Below are 22,389 nucleotides of genomic sequence, written 5' to 3'. Positions count from 1 at the left end.
TTGAGTAGCTTTGTGCTTAATTTAAAACAACAACAACTTTACACTGGTGGAACTGAAAAACTGGCCCTTCATCGGTCTGGCAGTACATTTGTTGGACCAGATGATGTACACTATGACATGCTGCGCCATTTATCTCCTGCTTCTCTTGATATTTTTCTAATTGGTTTTAACCGGATCTGACAGGAGAATGTTTTTCCTGATGCCTGGCGCCAGGCTCTTATCTTACCTTTCTCTAAGCCTGGGAAAGATCCCAAGATTCCTTCAAACTACCGTCCAACTGCTTTGACGAGCTGTCTCTGTAAGACCTTACAGAGGATGGTTAATGAGGGGTATTCACCCTGATCCTGAACTCTGTATCAGTGAAGTTTCGCTGCCTGTGGTCCCCGATATCAAGTTCTTGGCACTTATCTTTGACCACAAACTGACCTTTATACCACACTTTAAGTATCTACAGGTCAAATGCACAAGAGCACTCAACATCCTCCGTGTTCTCTCTACCACCAGTTGGGGAGCGGATCGATGTTCTATGTTAAAGGTATATCGTGCTCTTATTCGATTGAAACTCGACTATGGATCACTGGTCTATGGCTTTGCCAGACCCTCGGCTTTAAAGATGCTGGACACCATTCATCATCAAGAACTTCGACTCTGCACTGGGGCTTTCTGCACCTCCCCAAGTCAGAGCTTATATGTAGAATCTCATGAACCTGCTTTGCACCTTCACCATTTGCAACTGTCTTTACTATGTTCTTCGAAACCTCGTTCCTTACCAAAGCATCCCACCTGGGGTTGTGTTTTCCTTCCTCGGTGGGCCATACTCTTTCAAAACAGATGATCTGCAACTGCTCCTTTTTGCCTTTGCGTCCAGGCGCAATTGTATGAATTTGGGTTTGTCCTTGGATAACATTGCAGTGTCCCATGGTCAGCCATCCCACCATTGCTTATTACAGTCCCCAAATGTGACCTTTCTTTAAGTCATCTGAGAAAAGCAGATACTCCCAATTGGAAGTACCGTCTTTTATTTACTGAACATCTTTCGAACAATCTTTCTATTCCAATTTATACGGATGGTTCCAAATCAGGTGGGCTCTGCCATTGTTTTTTGCGGTTCGGTGGTTGCGCACAGAATCTCCTCTACAGCTTCTGTGTTCACTGCTGAACGGTACACCATTTCTCTTGCCCTGGATCATATTGAAGCTGAGCAGTACTCCAACTGCACTATTTACACTGATTCATTTAGTTCTCTACTGGCCCTGGAATCGCTTCACGTTGGTTCACACCCTGTTTTCACTGATATTCAAAACCAACTGGCCCATTGCACATTAACATTTACTTCTATCCAGTTTTTCTGGATACCAGGCCACGTTGGTATTCGCGGGAACGAGCTTACAGTCACGGCAGCTAAATCTATCTGCTCTGGCACTATCACCACTGTGCCTATTCCGTACATGGACTATGGTCCTGTATTCAAGGCTCGGCTCCATGCCAGCTGGCAGTCGACTTGGAGTGAGCAACGCGAAAACAAGCTTTTTTCAAATAAAACCCGATATTGGACTTTGGCCATCTTGCTTCTGTAAGAATCAGAAAGAGGAAGTTGTCCTAACTAGACTACACATTGGTCACGTTTATTTTGTGTTTATTCTGGTGGCTGTGAATTTTGGTCAAATTAACCACTCTTATATAGAGTTAGGGTAAAGAAAATAACATATATTGTTTTACAGAATATTTTAAATTTAGGGGATTTTGGATATTACATAGATGAAATTTGAGATTTTCAAGGAAGAAAATTTTTGTGATATTTAGCATGAAAATAACTAAGTACTAGTAGCAGTCAATACTTTGACTTCATACATTTATGAAGAAATACTTAGTGAAATCACTTACCAAAAAACTACTTTTGTCTACAGATGACTTAATGCTTACTGAAAGTTTGGGAACTTTCTTGAAGGTTCAGAGGAAGATTGGATATTTTTTTTAGTATGTAAATTAATAAAGGTGAGTTTGAGGTCTTGAGCTCGGTCTGATTGAGTTCGTAGCAACAGAGTTAACAAGAGGGTGTTTGCTAATGGTAAGACTACTCTCATTCAATTATATCTTGGAATTTTGTTGTTTTAACTGCAAATATGTGAGAATACAGCTTTACCATGATAAATAAAAAATGATGTAGAGCAATCCTGACAAAAATATTAAATTTAGTGACTTCTGCAGTTAGAAAAAGACAGGTTCAAGAAGTCTTGACAGAAATAAAATAAAATAACATTATAACCTGAAGGCTTTCAAAAAGTTCACTTTTCTGCTAAGGTGGCCATTTCTGATGACCACATTCAAAGTTGCTTAAATTTGACACACCATGACCCTTACCGTATTCAAAATTTTCATCTGAGTAAAAAATGTTTAGTAAATGGTGACAACACAATTATCCCTGTCGGTTTAATTTTTGGCTTTTCCAGATTTGGCTTGGATTCTGTTTTCTTACCAAATTAATGTAATTTCTTGTTAAATGTTGGTTTAGACATTATTCAAGTCTTGTGGGTGGAACTTGTAGAGACCTGTATTTCTGATGCAGTTAGCTGGATTTGAATAACTATAATGCTACAACACCACACCCCTATCCACCCATCACTCCTTTCCCAAACAAACACATACGCTCAACTTAAACTGTGGATGCATTATGAGAGAGTTTATCCTTTAGCATGGTGGTAAGATAAAACTGACCAGTTACCTTTCCTCTTGTCAGAAGTTTAAAATTAGGGATGGGGTAGATAACCTTAGTAGCTTTGCCAGTACAAATATTTTTTTCTTCCACAGCTGAACCTCATTTGTTATTGCAAACACACTTGCTGTAATACCGTAAATGTGTAATAGTGAAGAACTGTAGCATTGAAACCACTAACAAAAAGAAGTCATGAGTAAAAAGATGTGAATCGTTGTACTTTCAAGGGATGATAGTTTATTAGCAAAGATAAACTTACACTTTATAATTTCTTCTGTCCATCCTAAAGAAAAAGAAAGTAATGTTTATGACTCAAATTTACATAGATATGAAAGTTTCTACAAGATGACAATATAAATTCTGAAATATTTTTTTAATTAAAAGTTGCAAAAATTATTAAATTAATTTGTACCTAAGATATTTGAGATGCAGGTGCATATTTGGTAACTCAGTGGTGCTTTCCAGTTTTGTTGGAATTCATGTTCAAGAATAGTGACCATCTATCTTGAAGCATTTTGCTTAGGATTAGTATAGTTTGAAGTATCAGTAATATTCATTAACAGTATTTTTTGGTGTATAGGGTCTTCTTGAAAACCATGGTCCATTTAATGCAATGTGGAAGCTGTTGAGGCATCAGGCCCATTTAGCTGTTTTCATGTACTATCTCATTAGCAACAGTGAGCCTGCAAGTCTAGTAAGTACTATAACTTATCTATTTTGTGAGACTATGTAATTATTTTGTCCGTTTTAGTTTTACAGAAAATGTGGTATTGATATGTTAATTGTAATTCCTTAACATGTAAACATATAGCGTGAGATTTATGCATAATTTTTGTTTTGATAAAAAAGTTGTCTGGTTTTCAGTTACAAAGATCAGTATACATGATTCATCTGATATTAAACCATGAACTGTTTCCTTCAAGAAGTTTGGATTTACTCCTTTAGCTACATGTGTTCTGTTGTACCGTGCTTGTAAATCTTGATTTTTCAACTCATTCTGCAGTAGCAGATATACAAAAACTTCAGTATGTCCAAAAAACAATGTTTTGTTATGGAATCAGATTTTGACTAACAACTAGATTAACCCTATATGCATAAGGAAAGGTAAAGGTTCTCATGTCATTCATCCATTTATGTATTTGATGTCAGAGTTATCAACTTCATTTTAGGTATTTTGACTTATTCTAGAATTGTTTCCTGTATAAAAATGAAGAGATGGAAGGGATTTAATTCAAGTATTTAAGATTGTTAAATGAATTGATATTGCAAGTGTACCACATTTTATTTTTGTATGTAATGGTGAAAATGCTTGTACAAGGGAACAGAAAATAAATTATGGCAGGGTTGGAGTCAGCTTAGGCTAACAGTTTTGTTTTTCAAACAGAGTGATAGGTCTTTGGAATGGGTTACATTCATATGTGTATGTAGTTAATTTAAGGGGGGAAAGGCTTGATAAATATAAGAATGAAAAGATTAGGCATGATTTTTGCAAGTTTATGGATGGGGATTGCCTTGGTGGACCAAGAGGTTCCTTGTTAGTAAATTTTATACATGTATTGCTATTGGTTTTGAGATTAATTCTGAGTTGTATCATTTTTCTTAATGTTATGTATTTAACATAAATATATTAAATTAAACAAATATATACACTTTTTGAAAGATACTAGAAAGTAATCTGACAACTGCTACATCAGAACATCATTACTTCATGATTACAAACCAGGTTTATTTGTTGGTTGTAAGTTATTGTCCTGACTGGTGTTTGTCTGTTCAAGCTGATTTCATTTGACTATTTAGATGGTAATAAAATTGTAAAATGTATAGTTTTTTTTTACATTTGTTTTTATTCTGTATTAGCTGCTAAGTACAGTGTTTAGTTGACTTGCAATTAGAATCTTCCTATTTACTCTTTGTAATAGTTTTTTGAAAATTAGCCATATTTTACACAGTGCAGTTATTCATAGTTTGTAATAACATTTTACATTTTGTAAGTTTTCTAATTGATAACTAATACTTATCAAGAAGGAACAACAAAAGAAATGAAGAAATGAGCTTATGAGATTCATTCAAGTTTTTTAGTACCCGAAATTATCATTTCCATAATTCCGCTCGTTCTTGAATATTTTCGCTGAAAATACGTTTCTCTGTAGGCTTTAAATGCATGATTGAAACAAATTATAAAATACAAATTCAAAAATTACTCTTAACAGTACCTGCATGTATTTTAGTAAAACTTACAAATAATCAAAAGTTGTAATGGAGATGGAATTGGCTTGTAAGTTTTACTTGTAAAATAGAAGCATATTTTATTGGTAAATGCTTTTTACTGTATCGTATTGCATTAAGCTTTCTTTTTATAACATGTAAACTGTTTGCTTACCATAATTTGCTATGGCTATGTCTATTCCCAGGGTAAGAGTATACTTTGGTAAAGGTTTTGTCAAAACCTCTTTCACCAGTGATCAGCTATTTTCATATTTCGTGACGTTATTAGACTTGGAATAAATAATTATATAAGCAAAACCTAGAGCTTGCGTCACTTTTATGAAGCTGTTGATTAATTACCTGCCATGGGTCTGTCAGTACAAAACTATAATTTTGAAAGAGAACTTTGAACAGTGTGCTCAAATGTTTAATAATTCCATTTGGAATGCTCATTAAATCTGCTTTGTTTTGAAAACATTTCGGACTTCTACTGAGGGACGGTTGAGCAACGGGCTTGAAAAAACACAAACGGTTGGTCGGGAACGTCGCAAAGTGAATAAACTACCATAGTGATTTAAAGTTTATTTTCTTTAAAAGCCTAATTTCATATTATACGCGTATCTCTTACCACATGAAAGTATTTTCTAAAGCAGGAGCATCATGAAACTCAGTACTGCATGCTCTTAAATTCTGCGTTTGACATCATTTTCTAAATGAGATTATATACAACTTGCATTATCGAAGTTCACTCTGAAAGAAAGGAAAAATGAAAACAAGAATTTAATTTCTTTCTGTAATTGCATTTCATCTGGAATTAACACCAGCTACAGTACTGGTATAGCATTGTTTATGGTGTTTGTTTTGTTTTTAATATTGCGTAAAGCTACACAAAGGGGTATTTGTGCCAGCCGTCCCTCATTTCGACTGTGAGACTAGAGGGAAGGCAGTTAGTTTTCACTTCCCACCGAGAACTCTTGGGCTACACTCTTACCAACGAATATTGGGATTTCCCGTCACAAATAACGCCTCCACAGCTGAAAGGGCGAGCATGTTTGGTGTAACGGATACGAACTCGCAACCCTGAAATTACGAGTCAAGCGCCCTAACCACTTGGCCACGTCGGGCCACTCTCGTATGGAAAAGCGGTAAGAAAATAAGTAAAAAATGTTTTGCAGCTACCTTGAGAAAATTATCCAAATTATTCGTTCGTATATGAATAGTCAGCTAGCCTTGTAAAGTTTCTATTGCAGTTAGTACGGGAAAGTTTAATTTTTACAGGAAACTTGAAAAAACAAATTGTCCTACAGCTAACCAGGATTCGAACCCGCGATCTTCAGATTACGTGTTAAGCACCATAACCATCTGATTGTGCCAGAATGATTGTTAATGGAGAAAGTCGCGCGTAAACAGAAGTTCACTAAAATACGCAGCCTGCTGTTTTATCACTGTAGAACTGGCTTGTGGGGTGTAAGGAATTAGCTATACTGTCAAAGCAGAATATGGTGCAGTACAAGGAAATTTTGACTTCTCACACTGCTGTAAGCTGTCAAAGTGAATGATGTATATTACGACATAAAATAAAACTTTTCAATTTTTTTGTATTAAATCCCCAGCTCTCAGTAGCCCTCGTCATTTGTTTATTCTTAATGGTCTAGGAGGAGTCTGCTTGGGTGTCAGATCTTGTTCAGAAGGGTCTGATTTGATTGTGTGGAAGATATTACCTCCCCTCTAAAATGTTAGTGTTTCTTGAACACAAATCTTGATTGAAGTTTCTTAGCTACGGCATAACGGTTCTTTGTTTTTTTCAAGTACAACATTTTATCTCGTAGCTTTGTCATCTCTTGACTGATTTGAGATCAAATTAGAATTTTGAACTCGGGAGGTCAAACGTTTTTATTGTTGTATGTGACCGCGCCCAATGTATCGTTAATTTACTCTAATCCTGCCTAAAATAATTTCAGTTTGAGGGTAGGTTGTTGTAATGACGTTGATGAATAATAAAATCGAATCGGGTGCACGTGCACCCCACGCTAGCGCACAAAAATATAGCTAATAAAAAAAGAAGTCATGATTTAATATACTCTAATATTTCCACAAAGAATTTCAAGTTCCCACAACTATTGAGGATCTCCTCTTGTTTTCTGTGAATAGTACAACTCTCAGAAAAACTTCATAATTTATGTCGCGTAAGAGTAGTTTCAATCAGCTGTGTAACACACAATTCTGTTTTAATCCTATAACATCTGCAGAGCTTTTACATTCTGGAAACTTGATTAGATCTTGTAAACATGTACATTGATTAATTATTGTAAAATGTAGACTGCCAGATAACCAAATCAAACATTAAATACGTTGTAATATAAATTTCAACATAGCTATTTTCTTGGAAATGTAAATTTTGCCTATATTTTATCATGAAATATTAACTTTAATTCAATACAAATTGTTTAAGATAGTTTGTAGTACTTATTTACTGTAATCGTTCAGTATAAAACGTTTGTGAAAGGCTATTGTACTCGTATTAAAACTGTGATCATTCAGTATAAAATGCTTACAAAAGGCTGTTGTACTTGCAGTAAGAGAGTCCACGCAATGACGAAGTATACAGAAAATGTGTTTACGTATTACGTAAGGTTGGTCACACGTTGTAATTAAGGAACCTGTACATGTTGGTTAAATTCAAGTGAAACATGGTCTAACACATGTACATCATGTTACCAATAATGTATGACTTATAACTGTGATACACAATTCACAGCAACATGTACTCATATATAAAAATCCAGTACTTCTTGGCCACCAGATGTTTTTGCTCGTAGAACTGAGGTGAAACCTTAGCTAGCTTGACCATGTGATGAGGGAAATCCTCGTTGTCAGAACACTGCTCAGTTTAATCCAAATGCCACGTTGTTCAGTCAGTGTATAAACATAATTTATTCAAGAAATTTAAGCTTCCTGAAAACAATGACTTGGAGGACTATAGAAAATCAAGACCGGGTTAAAAAGGAAGTTAAAAGGGCAAACACTGTGAAGGAAAGAGGGTTGGCTGCGAATAAAACAATACGGAATTCTTTAGGTATGTGATGGATAAGCAATATGATAGGGTGGATTTGAGCCTCATACAAAAAAAAAAAAATGATATTTGGAAGATGGCATTGGTTATTAAATTATATTTTCTCTTCAATTTTTATGAAGTAAGGTGCAGGTACAAAGTTGTGGAATCTAAAAATTCACAAGCCTCCTGCACCAGACAGATTGTATTCTAGAATTTTAAAGGAACTTAACGACTTTATTTGTGAACTACTAGCTAATATTTTCATAGCTTGTTTTGTTGTAGAAAAGTATTAGAAGACTGAAAATTGGCTGATGTTTGTCCAGTATTTAGAGGAAGTAATAAACATTTCCCAGGCAATTATAGGTTACTTAGTCTTGCATCAGTAATTGGAAAAGTTTTGGAGAATATGATTAAAGATGCATTGCATGTTCACTTAAAGTTGTTTATTAGTATTAAGGAACCACTGTATTTTCACTAAGGGAAAGTCTTGTTTAACAAATCTTCTGACACTGAGGATGTCATTGCAAGAGTTGGTGAAAGAAATGCTGTGAGTTTGGTTTACCTTGATTTTCAGAGAACATTTGATAAGGTACCTCACAAAAAATTTGTTACAAAAAATTAATCTGTGGATGTGGGAGAAATATTATTAAATGTTATAGAAAATTGGCTGGAGAGTAGAAACTAGAAAGTTGTAACAAATGTAATTTGATATGACTGGATCACAGTTACCAGTGGTGTGCCTCAAGACTCTCCACTGGATCCTTTGCTGTTTGTGATTTATATTAATGATATTGACTCTTGAATGACTCACAAAATTATTGAAGTCTACAGATGACATTAAAATTTTGGGGTTGGTTAATTGTATAAAAGGTGCAGGAGACTTTCAAGGAGATGTAAGTCGTTTGATGTATTGGGCCAGTATGTGATAGATGATGTTTAGCTGTCCAAAATGTAAAGTGATGCATGTGGGTTTTCACAGTTCAAATTGTTGTTACAATTTACACGGGAATAAGTTCAATATTGTAGTTGAAGAAAAAGATCTTGGTGTTGTGATATAAAAATTGCTTAGGACATCTAAACAAAGTATTGTAGTTATAAATGGGGCTACTGTAATTTTGAGTAGCATTTATAAACATATTGAATACAAGATAAGGGGTATTATTGTTTCACTGTATAGATCTCTTGTAAGGGCTCATTTAGAGTATTGTATATAGTTTTGAGCTCTATTCCTTAAGAAGGACATTTAATTGTTGGAGAAAGTCCTGAGAAGAGCCACTAGGATGATACCTGATATGGTGGGATGGTCATTAGAAAAGAGACTAAAATTTCTAAACTTGTTTTCGGTGGGAAGGAGAAGGATCAGGTGGGATTTGATTGAGGTGTTTAATGGTATTTGTAATATAGATCCATCAAACGTTTTGTGTTTAGCAACGAAAACAATGGAACAAGGAGTCATTAGCTTAAATTTTGGCAGTGTAGGAGTTGTCTGCAGTTTAGACAGTATTATTTTCAAAACAGTCTTTGGGATTTGGAATGAGCTGCTTTCAATGGCAGTGGAGGCATAAAATTTAACTGAATAGAAAAGGGTGGTTTTAATTTGGAGCCAGAAGGGACATCCTTGATAGATAATAAACTCCTTTTTGGCTCTTTAGAATTTTGAATTTATGACTAGTTTAATAACATCTAATTGCTGTTAGCAGAAATGAACATTTCATAAATTTATTAGCAGGGGTATCCATACCCTGGATGGAAGTTATGTAAATTTGTGATTGATGAAAGGTTAGCTTAGGACGTGAAAAGTTATTTTCTGTATGTATTATTTAAAAACAACATATTGTCCATAAAAACACCAAAACACAAAACTTGAAACTGTAAATTTGAATGTATCTCCTCATGGACTTAACCACTTTGCTCCTATTGGTGGATCTTCAAATTTGACATAAAATTAAAAAAAAAAAAACTCCTGCAAAATGGAAATTTTGTATTTGTCCATGGACCTAATGAACCTCCATATCAGTTTTCGTGTAAATCCATCCACACCCTGTGAAGTATTTACATAGACATATAACAGACAGTTCTGTCATATTTATACTGATCTGCATGTGAAATATTTGAATGTATCTGCACCCTGAGAATGGAGAACAATAAAGCTGGCAATGGAAATGGAGGCAAATTGGTAAAATTGTAACTCCTATTGCAAATCTACATGCACACAGGGTAAAAACTTCACGAAGTTAGGACTTGCACATCATGTATTAAAAAAAAAGTTATTACAGTATTGTTCAACTAATAGTTCCATTATAGTATGATTTGTAAGGTTTGTTACTAATATCTGTTTATATATTTGTTTTTGTAGATTAATTTTTTGTGATGCTAGAATCATTATAATGCTGTTTCCTAGTTAAATGGAATTAGTGTGATAACAATATTTCAGCTTGGACATATGCTAAGTCTTTTAGTTATCTTAAACTTAGACTTACATGACTGTATAGTAAAAGTAACTAAATTTATCATGATGTAAATGTTAAGATTTTTATTTTCTACATCAGCTCTACAAGTGTTAGACTGAAATAGGTATGCAGTGGTAGAAATAAACCTAAAGTAATTACATGAAAGTATTATTTTTCTCTTGATTTTTTTTTTTTTCATATAGGCTAATATCTTTTAGGTAATACCATGTATAAATTATTAACATAGTTTTTATTGTATTTTCAGCTGCAGTATGATGTTTATAATTCCATTTATCTTTATCTTGCTCAAAAGACAGATGTATTTTCTAAACATTTAACCCAACTGCTCTTAATTATTCACATAACATGAAAATTAAATAGGGAAATATTTTAGGTGTACCTTGATTTAAAAAAAAACAAATTCAGGTTTTGTTATTTAAGAGTAATAAATGGAAAACCTGCTGGTGTAAAAATGCATATATATTGTTATCAATCAGATTTTGTACTTTTAATTTCAAGTTTCATGCCATAATAATAATGACTTTGGACTTCATTTTTAAGATTAGAACTTTTATCCATTTATGGGCTTATCTGTTTGGTAAGTCTTACAGTATGCTGACCACACTTGTTATCTTTTTGATTTTGATTTTACAGAGAAAAAGTCGAGTACCTTTAAAGATATGGAGCGACCCAAATATTCCAAGGTCAAAAAGGTTTGAAATTCTTTTATTGTTCATTTGTAGAAGTTGGAACAACATATGAAAAACAAAATTGCAGATATGCAGCTTTTTTTGCTATTTTAATGTTTTAAAATTGATTTTGTACCACAGTGATGCAGAAGTTGACGAGAAGAATGTTTCAGACCTCAACAATTCGGGAAGCTCTTCTAATTCAAGCTTATCTACAAGGTAAATATTGTGATAATCACAAACTCTTTAAATATATTAGTTTTGTTTGAGACTTTTACTGTGAGATGTTTTCTTAACAATGTGGCTTTTAAAATTATACTATTAGAAATCACAATACATGCCAAAAAAAACACGACAAAATAGTTCTAATATTGCATTGTGGGCAGCAGTACAAACTTGATTCTTTGGAGGTGACAAAAGTTTATGATGATTGTTTGAATAGTTATGGTTCTTATTTTTAAGCATTTAATTTAACAATAATTTTTAGAATTCATTGAATATAAAAGTGGTGTCAGGTATAGAATGTCATGTAACTGGTGTAGTAATATGTTCGTATAAACTGAATATGCACATAAAGAAATGAGTTAATACTGCTTTTTGGTTATTTTCACTAAGTACTGGTTATGTTTATATTAAATTTACCAAACCTCTTGATGTCATATTGTAAGATTGACTGTAATTTTAGTTATATTATCTCAATGTTTTACAGCCAGAGATTACCTTGTAGTAATGTAGGATCTTTGCTTATTATAGAACTTGAATTCTTGGGCATTGTGATTTAAGCATTGTTTTTCAATATCTTAGGTTTGGTCAAATGTTAATTGGTATGAAAATTGCAATTTACAAAAGAACTAAGGAAATAGTTTAAATACAAATCCATATTTTAAAGTGTGTGATTTTGTATAAAAAACAGTGCATTTAAATAAGTCATTCCTATTAAGTATAATATAATGGAAACAAAATTTATTATATGAATTGAGCTTTTTTTTTCCAAAAAATGTTAAATTATATTATTAGCACATTCATGACAAAATTGTAAAAGTTTAAAATTGAATTCTGTTATGGGAATAATCATAAGGCATTTGTAATGCTGTCTGAGTATCATAGTTAGTATCGTGTTAATTGTGCTATTTTGATGTTACTCGAATTACACTAAAACTGGAGGTATTCTTTCTTGGAAGTCTTGATAGTCCAAGCAACTCTCTAGAAATGGTACACAAAACTCCAGGAGGAACACCTGCTGACTCGGTCCCAGGATTCGTTCCTTCCACTGGACCATTGCCTTCTTCAGGGTCTTCTTTGTCTTCTCATGTTCACCAGTTTGATGATTCAGACTTGGAAGCAGAAAACGATCCTCCCAGATGGCAAGAAAATGTGAATATTAATGTTCTACGTTTAATGAAGCCCAAAGAAAAGAAACGTCAAGATGTGATAAATGGTAAGATGGATAACTTTAATCACTTATGTTATAGTATCAGTATGATAAATTAATGCTACAAACTGCTTACTGTATTTAAATTTTACATGATGAATAAATGTAAATTTAACATCAAACATTTGACACTTGAGTTGGTAACAGACATTTAATATTTGAACACTTTGGAATAAACATGTTTTTCATCTTTGGCAAGATATGTTAAACAAGATAAAACATGCAAACACTTTTTGAAATTCAGAAAGTTCCAACATTTCAAAAAAAAAAAGTGAAATAAGTAATAAATGTTAGGATGGGTATAGGTTGCAATATAAATATTACAGTAATAGTTTCTCTATCAGAAGGGGGTTCGAATCCCTGTAACATTAAACATGCTCGCCCTTTCAGCCGTGGGGACAGTATAATGTGATGGTCAATCCCACTATTCGTTGGTAAAAGAGTAGCCCAAGAGTTGGCAGTTGGTAGTGATGACTAGCTGCCTTCTTTCTAGTCTTACACTGCTAAATTAGGGATGGTTAGCACAGATAGTCCTTGTGTAGCTTTGTGCAAAAGACAAATCAAACCAAACTCTATCAGATTTATACAAATTATTTAGAACAAATGTAACTGGTGTTGTGTTACTATTTAGAGTTGGAAATTAATTTACAATAAGTTTTTCTATAATTAAAAGTTTTATTATTGGATGATGAAGGTGAAATGATTTTGAAATTTTTAATCAGAATGATGTGGTTGCTACTTTCAATGCATGTGCAGTTGTGGTGTCTGGAAGATGTTAAAGTTGTTTTACAGTTTGATACCCCTGTATTTCCATAGGTTTGTAGTTGTAATTGTCATGCTGTTTTGCTAGTGTGAGTGGTATCGTGTATATTTAAACACAGCATAGAAAGATAGAGAAGTAGATACTAAGTTAACATACTTGAAGGGTGTTTATATATATAAAGGGTGTTTATATATTATTTTAATTTGTGATTATTGTGTTAAAAAAACAAAAAAAAACACAAAACCACAAAAAAGTATTTTTACAAGGTTTTGTGAGTATGTTAAAGTTAAAATGGTCTTGTTAGGATCAGTGTTGCTTATATTTGTAGGAAAACTTTTATTTGTTTTAACGTTGTGAGTGTGTTGTAGAAAGGATGTAGCTCTGGTGTTAAAACTGTTAAGTAGGTGGTTGTAGTCAATCCATGATGTTATTTCTTAGCTCATTCTTTACTGATTCACATTGAATTATAGACTGTTTCTTCTGTCTGAATTTGTACCTCATTTCTTCTAAAAGGTGACATTAACGTGTGAAATAAATTTTCTCTGAGAGATGAGTTATGGTTTTGGAATAGAGAAATTTGCAGATAATTTGATAGATAATATTTAGATATTGCTTAGAAATAAATGTCCAATAATGGTATGTGGAATCTTGGGTAAATGTTTTAAAAATATTGAAGTAGCCAGTGTTACTATTTCATTGCCATTTGTAATGTTATAAACTAAGACATTTCTTTATTTTATATTTTTATCTTGTTTAATATAGCTTGCTCAAAATGGAATATGAATATTCCAAAATGTTGAAATACTAAATCACTGTTGTCATCTGAAGTGTTAAATGTTGTTTCCATTGTCTTCATACTTTTATCATTAAACTTTGGTTTCTGTATAGAGAATATGTTGTGTATGTATAAATCAGAACATTTCAACTGACAAGAAATGACTTAAATAATAACAGCTACGATAAAATTAGTTAAAAACTAACTTCATGTAACTGTTAGTCCTAGTCAGTCCAACTAGTTTGCGAAATATGGAATAATTAATAATTGGACTAATTTACTGTAACGTATTGAACTGTATGGATGGATAATTTAGTTCTATTTTGCACTCATGATCATTTAACTTTGGAACCATGGGTTTAGATTAAGAGTTCGTGTAATGTGTTTTGTAAATTATACGGAAGAATACTATAGTTTTATTATTTTATCTGTCTTAAAATACAAGGGTTGGTGAAATTTGTGATTACACTTTTTGTGGGGGTACTTAGCATTTTAATTGGTCTTCTGGGATGACTTGTAGTATCTGCAGTTAAATGTAGGTGACAGATGTTAGATCATCTAAGGACTTTATGGATTTAAACGCACAGTTCTCTTCCAGTTTTATTGTTGTTGTTAAATTTCTTGCCTTAGCATTTCACCAGCAGTTTGAAAGTTAGATGTAAAAAAGTTTTGGGTGCTGATTCTGCAGTTACTTTTTTACACGTTTGTGACTTTTGGATACTCTTTTTTTTTTTTGTTTAGAATTTGTAAACATATTTTAGAAATATTTTTTGTGTTACATGGTTTGTGTTCATTTAACCATCGAGCAGAGGTACCTACACAAGATGCAGAATGTGTTTTTTTGCCTTCATGAGAGGGTGATACCTCAATAGCTTGGGGAAGGAAGGGGGTAAATTTAAGTTTTAAATATTACAAAATAGAAAATGAATGAAATAAAAGATTTAAATAAATGCCTGAAATTAGACTCTGCTACAGTTTAAATTTTTCTTTCAAGAACTGCTGGTTTTCAGGGACTTGGATGGTTTTGAGAAGGTACCTGATGTGATAACACTAGTGTTTAGAAGTTACCAGTGAGCACTTCTTAATTTCCAAGGACCCCTGAAAGTTTCACAGAGATAATGTCAGAAAATTGGAAATATGTCTTTACAAATGGACATAGAGACATAATCTGCTTTATGGCTTAGATTACATTAGATTAATTTCATCACTGATTAGTGATGTTGATATATTTATAATTTGTATTTATTTGTGTTACACACACAACTATAATTGCCAAGTGGCATCTGGTGGGTGTAGTTATAAATGTTTGTTCTTTTTTTTAAAGTCTGATTTTACAGCATGTAACCCATTTGTTTTTTAACAATTTTTATAATATTTCTGTGTATCTTAAGGACTAGAATAAAAAGTGGTTTGTTGTGAAGCAGATAGATGTAGAAGTGTATGTGAAAACCTTAGAAGAATATAGTTAACATTTATTATAGTATTTGATTGATGTGGTTTTGTTGTAATTTGACAACAATAGAGGTATTTTGAAAAAATTCTTGGATTTAATAGATTTTTGAAACCTGTTTGATCACTTTTGTTTCATATTTATAATTTCGGATTTTGTTTATGTATCTTTCTATTAGTATTTCATAGTTTCTGTTTTCTTAGTTTTATGTGTGTACAAAGTGCATACAGTTTATTAATATTAACATTTTGTTCTTTAATAGAATAAGAAAATCATAGCTCTTAAAGTGGTTGAAAATATGAAATTCTTGTTTGCATGACATGATGGTGGAGTTAAGTTTTTAGAAATTTGAAAGTTTAAGTAAATTATTACTTCTTCAGAGCTCTTCCATACGGAACGCACCCATGTCCGGAACCTGAAAGTGTTAGATAGGCTGTTTTTCAAGCCAATGCAGCAGGAACAGCTTCTACCATCAGATCAATTATATCTTCTTTTTTCCTAACTTGGAGGAGATGCTGGAAATCCACAATAGGTTCAACAATAAAATGAAAGCCCGCAGGCGGGAACAGCCAGTGGTTGGTGATGTTGGAGACATCATGCTGGAAATGGTGAGTTTTACTGACGTAATCAAGTTGCTCTGATATCTTTTATTTATTTGAGATAGTGTCTGTTTCTAGCACAGAATCATATTTATTGAATTGGTTTCCAGATGATGTCAAGTTAATGTGATGTTGAACCTTCAGGTGATTAAGATTTTATGTAGTTGTAGGAAGCACAAAACTTCAACTTTCCTGATGCTTACAGAATTTCAGAATATGACAAGTTTCTGTCAGATAACATTTATACAGTATTTGGCATTTAGAATTCACATATCCACTGCCAGTGTTTGGGCATTTTGTTTAATTTTCAGTAGTATATAAAATCCACAAATTGTCTTGGATCTTTAATATACATCTTTGGGTTAGATCACTTTAGATATTTCATTGTTTATTAAGGTCTAGCAAAATACTTGTATTGAGAGGAAAGATAAAACTTGTAAAGGGTCTGATCTTGTTCTCACATTTGTATTGATGATAGGTCTATTCCACTTAAATTTCTGTTATTTAATTTGCCTTATTTTAAATCTGGATTTTTTAGACCTAATTTTTGTGTTTCTCTTAAATATGGAATATACATTTTGAAATTATTTTTTTTCTAACTGGGGTATTTTAAAGTTTTATATAACAAAGCTTAACAAATGTATTTACTGATTTTTTTATCAAGATTGTGCCTAGCAAATCTAATGCTTGCAAAGACTAATAAAACACTAAAACTGTTTTACTAGTTTGTATTAACTTCTGTTTAGCTTAGAGGTTTTAGACATATACAGTTCATTCTTAAAATAACTTCAGTGGAAGTAAGAATATTTACGTGAGTGTTATTTTTATTAAGAATAAGCAGAAGAAGGAACAAAAGCTGGCACAGTTCTTATCTGTAAGACTGGTGTTTTTATGTATTCATATTGTTCTCAACAAAAAAATTTATATAGTTTTATTTGTTTATCCTTAAACCTCATTTTACTTGAACATAATCCAAACCTCTCAAAATTTTGTGTTATCTTACTGTATTAAATATTATAATTGGCTGGTTCAAGGTTAAGAAACATCACAATACATCTTCCAAATTGTTAAGTTTAATTAAAACTTTTGTAAATTGTAGTTTTGTGCAATTTGATGTAGAAAATGTAAGTAGAATTCATATATGCACTCGTGTGGATTTGGAGACTTGAAAAAAATTGTGATTGTACGCTATAGTAATCTGTAAATTACGTGCCATGACATATTTTAATACACGTACAATAAAAGTCTGCAGTATTAATACAAGTAAGATTCTTGTTTGTAAATCATGTTGGAACAGTAACACTTTACTCTGTGACCTTGGAAAAGTATCATGTTACTGAGCATGTTTCAGAAAGTCAGATTTATTGTTGAGCAATGCAGTTTTGTATTATGGTAAATATTTTTATTGTATATTTGATTTACTGTAAAATGCTGAAGCAAATCATCTCTGTAGAAGGTTACAGCTAAAAGACATTATTGCTACAGGCTTTCAGAGACTAACCAAATACCCTCTTCTTTTAGAAAATATTGCAAAATATACACCACGTAACTATGAAATATTCCATCAACTGTGCTTTTGTGTGTGTGTGTGTAATATCGTAATTTTTGGATTGGAAGTACCTTAATAGCTTATAAGTTCATGTACTTTTACATCTGCCTCTTTAAACCCTGTAATATAATCTGTAGTGTATTTAAATTGTTATAATTATCTGTGACATAATAATGTATGTGTAAGCATTGTTTGTTTGTGTACCTTAATGAGCTAATAAATACTGATTTTGAAGTTTGTACTATAATTTACATACGCTTGAAAACGATTTTTTGATCTAGTGTTTCTGCACTGTTTCAACAACAAACCTTTTTAGAGCACTAAGCCAGTAACAAATAATGCTTTTATTAACCCTAACTCACCATTTAGTTTAATAGTTTCAAAAAGTTTTGAACATGATGCCGTGTTGCAAGTTCATTTAAACAAAACTGTGGTAAGTGATTCACTCTTATTGTCCAAACTTGTTGTGTTATATTTGAAAAATGGGTGGTTTTTTTAGTGTGCAGTTGTCAAGTTGTGCTTTAGTTAGAAAATTGCTCAAACAACAAAATTTGTTTTAATGACTTAACTTGTATCTTTTTTACACTAGTTTTATAAACCGTCAGTTGTGACATCCTTAAAGCTTATATAGGTAAATGATTTTGCTTCTGTGTACTAAATCTTCTAAGTAAAAAATTGTCTAAATCCTGTGCCATGTTTAATGATGTATAAATCCTGTTTCATTGCTTTCAAACATCTTTAAATGGAATATGTACAAATTATGGAGTGTATATTTGAATTTTTTAATATTCTGTTTGTTCAAGACAGGACAGAAGTACATAAACAAGTGTAATGTGATTTAATATCATATTAATATTGTAAAGATTGCTATGCAGATGCAAATGGTCATGATGATAAATATCTCACAATGAGATTTTGTAAATTTTCATTTAGTATTCATATAAGTGCTTGATATATTTTCCATCATAAAAGACAATATGGCAAAACACAATTTAAAAATATCCTAGCAGTGTGTTAGTCTAAATCTTAAAACTTCAGTTAGAAATTCTTGAGAATAAGAAGTGTTTACAACTACTAAATTTCTTATTTTTAAACACACACACACACACACACACATGTATGTATGTATGCTCCATGAACTTCTTTTACTGAATATTATTACACAGAGAATTCTGAAGAACATAGGAGGTTACTGCAGGCAGTACACTGTAGCAAACAAATCCTGGCACATGTCAATCAAGCTGTTGAAGAATCAGAGAATGAACACAGACTTGATGAACTTCAAAAGAAAATGAACAGAAGTGCCTTTGAGAAAGTTAAAGCACCTATTGTTCAAGCTTATCACGTAAGCATTTTCATGATCAAAGTATGTAGTTGTATACCTTCAAGGTAGATAAGTCATTATGCTGTTTTTTCTATGGAAGGAAGGAATACCTCAACATTACAAAATGTAGTACTCATTAAATTTGATAATAGTATGTAGACAATGCAGTTGTAATGTACTAAAATGTTTTGTTTTTCTGTGTATGTGTATAAATAGTACTTCATAAATTAGTTCTAGTTATAAAGACCCAAGTAATCAGTTAATCTGAGTGTATATGCAGTTTTGCCTGTTGTATTAAACATTTTGAGTTTTCTGTCCAATAAAATATTCAAGGAATTTGTAAGTAAGTAATAAGAAAGTGGGTCTTGTTTAAAGCTAGAATACATCTGGGAGAATTTTCAGTATATATAATATATATGTATGTATGTTGTAATAATTTACAAAAATTCCAGATATCAAAATTTGCATTCAACTTTTAAATAATTTTTTAAAATAAATTATGGAGGTTTGATTAATTAAATGCAAACACGATAGACAACTGTCATAGATAATAGTAAGAAATATGTATGCATGAAGTAATAACCAATGTTTATTCTTGGTTATTAACCGTTAAATTGAAAAACTATTTTGTTTGTGAGTTCTGTCTTTTCAGCACCTTGACTTAATGAAGCATAAGCTGATCCACGAGGGTTCATTGACCTGGAGGCTACACAAACAAAAGACTATTGAGATGCATGTGGTATTACATGAGGACTTTCTTGTGTTGCTCCAGAAACAGGATGATAAGTTGCTGTTGAAGTTCCACAACAACAATCTGATGTCAGGCCGAGAAGACACCAAAGTCACCCACAGCCCAATACTTCGTGTACAAAACCTGTTTACAAGAAACGTGGCCACAGGCAAGTTATATTTGCTGAGTGTGTTTTTTTTTATAAAATATGCAGATCATTTAGAGACAAAAATTACAAATGTAGTTAACTTGTGCTCTTAGATTTATATGAAGGGAAATAAATATTAAGAAATAAAATACATTGAGAAGATACTACAAAGAAATTAATTGTAATGAAACTGTATCAATAAGCTTCAATGCTCCAACTTTTTTTATCATGTAGTTAATATATTTAAAAATAATACTGGCTATCTTTATCTTCTGAAAAAAGTTTTCTAGTCTTCTTGAAACTGTGAGAAGAATTTTGTTAAACTCCAGTCATTGTTAGATGTACAAACAAAAACAGTCAAGTATTTGTTGGAAAAAATATGCTTTGAAAATAATGGGCTGGACAGCCAACATTTTTTTTCTTTATTGTTACAAGGAATCAGTTTTTCTTGCATTTGACTGCTAATCTTAGTGAAAGTCGTCAGTAAAATAAACTTCAAACTCAAAACAACAAAAAAAACTTGCATTTATTTAGATATTTTTATCACAGATGTGTAGAGAGTTTACTTTTTCTTATTTGACCATTTGAAAACTGTTGAAAATGTAATATGTAAGGTATAGTGATTAAAAGTAATGTTTGTAGGGAGTGGAGAATTGAGAAAGGCCCGTTATTTATCACTGGACTTGGAATGCTGAATTATTACCATTAGTTAAATATGTGACAGAAAAAAAATAAATTTAAAGAAAAGCAGTAATTATATAGCCAAATATATTATAAGGAGTTTTAAAAGTTTAATTGTAAAGTTTATATTTCTGATAGTTTTGGAGATCACAAGATCCAATTGAAATGTAACTTTTTGTTCTCTTCATGTGTTTCATGTACATATTAAGCATTCTCATGTTTTTCTAAAATTGTAACATTCAACATACGTTCCGATCTAATAATTGGTACTTGACCTTATGTAAAGTTATTGATAGTGTGTTTTTGTAAGCATTTAAAACAAAAGATATTTTACTCTCACAAATAATATTACTGTAAATCCTACAGGTTATATTTCATTTAGTATTTTATATTAATAAATATAGCATACTGTACTCTTGTATATTATCTCCTGTAAAACAATTTCATTAAAGTAGCATTTTGTATTACTGTATAATTCCTGTTTATAGCTATTATAACATACTAAAATTATTTTTGTATTTAGAAGTATATACCAAAGTATCTTTAATTCTGCTTGTATTAATAAAGGTATTTCAAGAAATGGTACTTGTAAATTGGATGGTAATATTTGATATATGAACTAGTTATAATAACTTGTCAAATTATAGATAGCAAAGGATTTTTTCTTGTTTCTACATCTGAACAACATGCCATCTATGAGTTTGTGGCCACATCAGCTTCAGAAAGAAAAATGTAAGAACTGATCTTTATTTTTTGGCATGTGCAGTGTAAGTAAAGAATATATTTAAACATAAGTTCTTTTTGTTATAACATGTTTTTACTTGATGTCTGTTATAGACTTATTATTAACCAACAAATATGTAGCTGATAGATGATTTCCCCTTGAAAGGAAACTATTAAAAAATTTTAAAGTTCTGATAAATGGTTGATGTACAGAATAATGTTGTCTACAATAAGTGTGGTTATCTTCACCTTTACAAACAAAAAACAAAACATGTAGTTGTTAATGTAAATTCATATAGTTTCACTGGCCACTATTCAGTATTTAAGGTTATTTTATGTATGTTATGCCTTTTGAAATGTTATATTAAAATTAAACATTTTTCATTTAGTTTGAAGTAATTTTTGTATCTTGAATACCAGGTAATATAGCTAAAGAATGTACAGTCCGATTTCTAAAGGTTTTAGTGATTATTTAGATGTACCATGAAAAAAAATTATTTTGTGAACTTTAAGCAAGTGTTAACATTCATCATACATGCACAGTTTCTACATTGTCTAAATATAAAATTGTCCGTTGGTTCTGTAACTGTGGCTCTCAAATATGAAAAATGTTGATGCATCAATTATCAGTTCCTTTTACAATCCTAAACACTTTGATCAAATCCCCTCTAATTTTTTTTGTTTTTCAACAAAAATAACTTTAAGGATCTTAATCTCTCCTCGTATAACAACCCCTCCATCCCAAGTACCATTTTGGTGACTCTCCTCTAAACTCTTTCCTACAGTTGAATGTCTTTCCTAAGGTAATGACCCCAAGATTGAACATAATGCTTCAAATTATGGTGTAACCAGGGACTTGTACAATGAAATGTGTATTTTGCTTGTTAAATCAGGTTGTGTTAATAAAATACTGTAGAATTTACTTAGATAAAGCTTTATGTAGTCCTTCTTTTACTTCACTGTTAATAAAATTTATTTTTAATAGGTGGTTAAAGTATATCACAGAAGCCTCTGAAGCTCACAAACTGAGACATGGCCAATCAGCCAAAGCCTAGGATTCCTCCACATTGTTGTCTGAAAGAACAGAAGATATTTCAGAAGAT

At 31.9% G+C, this 22,389-nt stretch overlaps 1 protein-coding gene across 1 annotated transcript; it reads left to right on the top strand.

Moving 5' to 3' along the window:
- The first annotated feature begins 3,297 nt into the window (after positions 1-3,297).
- On the top strand, positions 3,298-19,798 carry LOC143233067 (rho guanine nucleotide exchange factor 11-like). Its single transcript, XM_076468947.1, has 6 exons — positions 3,298-3,407; positions 11,078-11,136; positions 11,254-11,331; positions 12,294-12,550; positions 15,913-16,140; positions 18,847-19,798. Exons 1-5 carry the CDS (start codon positions 3,327-3,329, stop codon positions 16,032-16,034), a joined length of 597 nt encoding a protein of 198 aa, XP_076325062.1. The 5' UTR covers positions 3,298-3,326; the 3' UTR covers positions 16,035-16,140; positions 18,847-19,798.
- Positions 19,799-22,389: the final 2,591 nt, after the last annotated feature.

This window comes from Tachypleus tridentatus, chromosome 12, assembly GCF_004210375.1.
Source record: "Tachypleus tridentatus isolate NWPU-2018 chromosome 12, ASM421037v1, whole genome shotgun sequence".
NCBI lineage: Eukaryota > Metazoa > Arthropoda > Merostomata > Xiphosura > Limulidae > Tachypleus > Tachypleus tridentatus.
The sequence above is the reverse complement of the archived record's forward strand: the minus strand, read 5'-3'. Positions and strand labels throughout refer to the sequence as shown.

Excerpts from the sequence above, each read along its gene's own strand:
- LOC143233067 (XM_076468947.1), top strand. The coding sequence starts at position 3,327 with ATGTGGAAGCTGTTGAGGCATCAGGCCCATTTAGCTGTTTTCATGTAC. Across the intron at positions 11,137-11,253 it reads AATATTCCAAGGTCAAAAAG|TGATGCAGAAGTTGACGAGA; the intron begins GTTTGAAATTCT and ends TTTGTACCACAG. Across the intron at positions 12,551-15,912 it reads ACGTCAAGATGTGATAAATG|AGCTCTTCCATACGGAACGC; the intron begins GTAAGATGGATA and ends TTACTTCTTCAG.